General features: G+C 36.4%; 1 protein-coding gene across 6 annotated transcripts in view; it reads left to right on the forward strand.

Annotated features, from left to right (window-relative positions):
- The window catches only part of Ralyl (RALY RNA binding protein like), a 761,418-nt gene extending 758,362 nt beyond the window's left edge, over positions 1-3,056 (forward strand). For 4 of the 6 annotated variants that reach the window (XM_023703200.1, XM_004643083.1, XM_004643082.2 and 1 more), the window contains one exon: positions 2,078-3,056. In XM_023703200.1, coding sequence (XP_023558968.1) covers positions 2,078-2,095 — 18 coding nt within the window. In that variant the 3' untranslated portion in view covers positions 2,096-3,056. The remainder of the gene's footprint in view (positions 1-2,077) is intronic. The other 2 variants (XM_023703202.1, XM_023703201.1) reach the window with 2 other exon arrangements.
- Positions 3,057-3,476: the final 420 nt, after the last annotated feature.

The following is a 3,476-nucleotide window of genomic DNA, read 5'->3' on the forward strand; positions in this document are numbered from 1 at the left end:
TTCTGATGGGTTTTCCTTTAAATGTGATCTGTTTCTTTTCTTTAGCGGCTTTTAGTATACTGTTCCTATGCTGAATTTCTGGGATCTTGATTATTATATGTCTGGGTGTGGTTTTAATTGGGTTGATGTTATTTGGAGTTGTATGTGCTTCAGTTACCTGAATGTCAGATTGTTTCCCCATATTTGAAAAGCTTTCTGCTATTACTTCTGCCCATATTCTTTTTATATCATTTATATTGACTCCTTCCTTTTCACTGATGCCTATTAGTGTCACATTGTTCATCTTTGCATCATCTTGCAGGTATTGAATGATTTTTTTCCTGCATCCTAGTTGTTTTTAAGAGATCTTTTCCTACTTTTTCACTAGCTGCAATGGTGTCTTTAAGGTCAGAAAGTCTATTTTCACTTTCACTCAAATGGTTTTGCCAGCTTGTGTTTGAGCTTTCAATTTCCTGTATAGCACTTTGAACCTGTTTCATACACTCTATTTCTTTCCTAAATTGCTTACTCAGGGGTTCCATCATTTTTATATTCTGCTCTATTTTTTATCAGTGTATTCTTTAGAAGCATTTAGTACTTCTTTGATTATAGTTATCACTAAATTTTTTAGTTCAGAAATTATTTCTGATCTGATTTCTTCTATACCTTTCTGCAGTTGTTTCTTTACTTCCAACTCTATTATTTCAGAGATATCTGGTGTGTGGGTTCCAGTTTCCTCCTTGCTAGTGTCTTCTGCAGTTGTACTGGGTGGACTCAGGGCCTGAGACTGCATTTTGTTCCTTCTCTTTGACATTTTGTATACCACTGTCTTCTGACCTTTGGTGTAGAACTTAGATCGAGTTATTACCTTAGCACCAGGTCCGAATCTACGAAGTTCACATTCCTCCAGGTGTATGTTGCTTGGATCTGGCTGGGGTCTGGCTGCTGTGCTCCACTTCTTTCTGCTGCAGCTGTTGGAGTTGAACCCTTTGTGTCGCTCTGGCAAGATGTTCTGCTCCTGAATCAGCTGGGTGGGTCTTGCCACTAGCCTCTTTGCAGGTAGTTCTGCTGAAGGGTTCCACCTGTGCTCTGGGTCTATTCAGGATCCAGTGGCCCCGGGTGTTCTCACTCACACATAGGGCCTGCGCTCTGGGTCCATTTAGGATCCGGCAGCCCCAGGTTGTCTCACTCACCAAATGTTTTTCTTAAAACAAAGATATTAGCACTTAGATTTCAATTCTGATGAACGTTTTATATTTAAAGTCTAGAGTGAAAGAGTATATAGTCACTAAAGACAGCATTTGTGCTAACTGAAATTAGATATGTGTACTCATGAATATGCAAGGTGCATCGTATGAGAGATGGGCATTTCTACTGACTTCTTTCAACTAGCAGTCTTGGCCAAGCACAAGATCTGAACATGCAGACGCGAAGAGCAGTACTCACCAGCCACCTGTTATGCAATCTTTTCATAATGTCTGTGTCAAATGCCTAAAACTTCTGGCTAAATCATTGGTGATCAGAAACTATCATCCAAATTAGTATCTTGTTTACATGTCTTTGATGCTTAAGACAAATACTTAGATTTTTAGAGTCTTAGAGGGGAAAATCTTTTCTATACATTCACTATCGTTAAGAGTAGCAAAGATAGGGTTGGGGACATAGCTCAGTGGAATAAGTGCTTCCCTGGCAAGCGCAAAGGCCCGAGTTCAATCCCCGGTTCTGCAAAAAAAAAAAAAAAAAAAAAAAAAAAAAAAAAGAGCAGCAAAGATTCACAGAGGTGCACAATTTCTTTCTCCAGCCTGAAACTTTTGACCTTCAGACTTAGACAAGAGCTCAGGTTAAAAAATAGTTGCTAATCTCAGGCAACAAGTTAGCTAGATATAAAAGAACCATATCCTGTTGTAAAAGTCAATGATTTTAGGATTTCCTAGAACAATGGATCTAAGCATCTATCATTAAATAAATGATGGTGAGAAGATCTAATTATTGATTTATTTTTCTCTTGATTTAACTTGAAAATCCAATCAACATACCTACATGGTAATAATGATGAAACACAAAACTCTGATTTTAAAATAACTTTCTCTTTTCTCAGTTTCTACAGATAAAGTGATCTGAAGCAATTATGATAATGCAAACAAAGAAAAGAGAGACTGTGACAGCCCCCAGAAATGTGAAAGAAGGTTTCTTACTGGAGATCAGCATCTTCGGTTTGATTTATATAAAAAGTCCAAGTAAATAAATGGACAGTGTCGTCCGGTTTTAGAAATTCCATTTCTTCTATGTTCTGAGCTGTACAATTGTCAGGTTTTTATGGTTTAAATTGTAAATGTGTTTTCCCTCTTGCTGATTTTTTTTAAGTCTTAAAATGTGAAGGACATTTATGAATGGTAAGATAAACTCTGTATACAAATGTATATTTGTAAAAGCTATTTTTATGATTAGCATGTTCCATTGTCAATCACATATAGTCAGGTGATATTGCAATTATATGTTTAAAGCTTATTTCCAACAACAAAATGCAATGTCATGTAAGAAAATATGCATTGTATGGTAGTTTTATAATTTATTTTTAATTTATAATTTAAAATATTTCAGATCATAAGGATAAAACACTTAAAAAAGTTATATTTCTGCCCTCAATAAGCACCATTTTTATTAATAAAGAATGCAATTACGTATTTCAGATGTGATGCAACAGTTAAAGGACTATTGTTTTGACTTGTGGCTAAATTGAGCATGCTCCGCTCTACTGAACTGGAATGATCCAATTATTGCCTAATATTTCAGTATGGATATGAGATTCCATGAACAGGTTTTCAGTGCTCCTACAGCTGAGCACTCAGGGACAAGAAAAAGACGGTCTTGTCTTTGGATCCAAAAGTTTCAATTAACGCATTCATCGCTTCATTTCATCTCCTGCTCCCGAGGATTCTTCATTCCCAAGCATTGCAAGTGTTTTTCAGATACTCCTAGCTATTGTCTTGTGCTGTGGAAATGGAAAGAACCATCTTCACAGTCCATAGGAGAACTCACCATATAATTTCTAAATAAATACTTTCTTTTAAAACAAAGTTGATGTATGTCTTTTCTTTGGGGTGCACATAGTTTTAATATTCCACTTGATTTTTTAAGTCATAATAGCACAAGGACTAGTACAATAATGAAAGCAGCATGCTTTCCCAAGGAATGTACTACATCTTTCATATGCTCACACACTCCCTGGAGTGACCTGGGTTCTGGAGCGTGGTATCACCAAGTGAGAGAAAGCCAGATGGTCCTTAATCCTTGACAGGAGTCATACTCCAATTCTCATCTCACAATGATGTATTTTATCTTCTCCAAAGAAAGAATTTTAAGAAACTATTTCAGGATTGAAAACAAATCCACCTCATCAGGAGATGTTTGTGCTGTGCCAGACTGTAAACTAAATGACCGAAAAGTCCTCACTGAATGGCAGAGGACACTAGTCAATGTCATTGAAAAAAATAAAT

Source organism: Octodon degus, unplaced genomic scaffold, assembly GCF_000260255.1.
Source record: "Octodon degus isolate 3935 unplaced genomic scaffold, OctDeg1.0 scaffold00165, whole genome shotgun sequence".
Classification (NCBI taxonomy): domain Eukaryota; kingdom Metazoa; phylum Chordata; class Mammalia; order Rodentia; family Octodontidae; genus Octodon; species Octodon degus.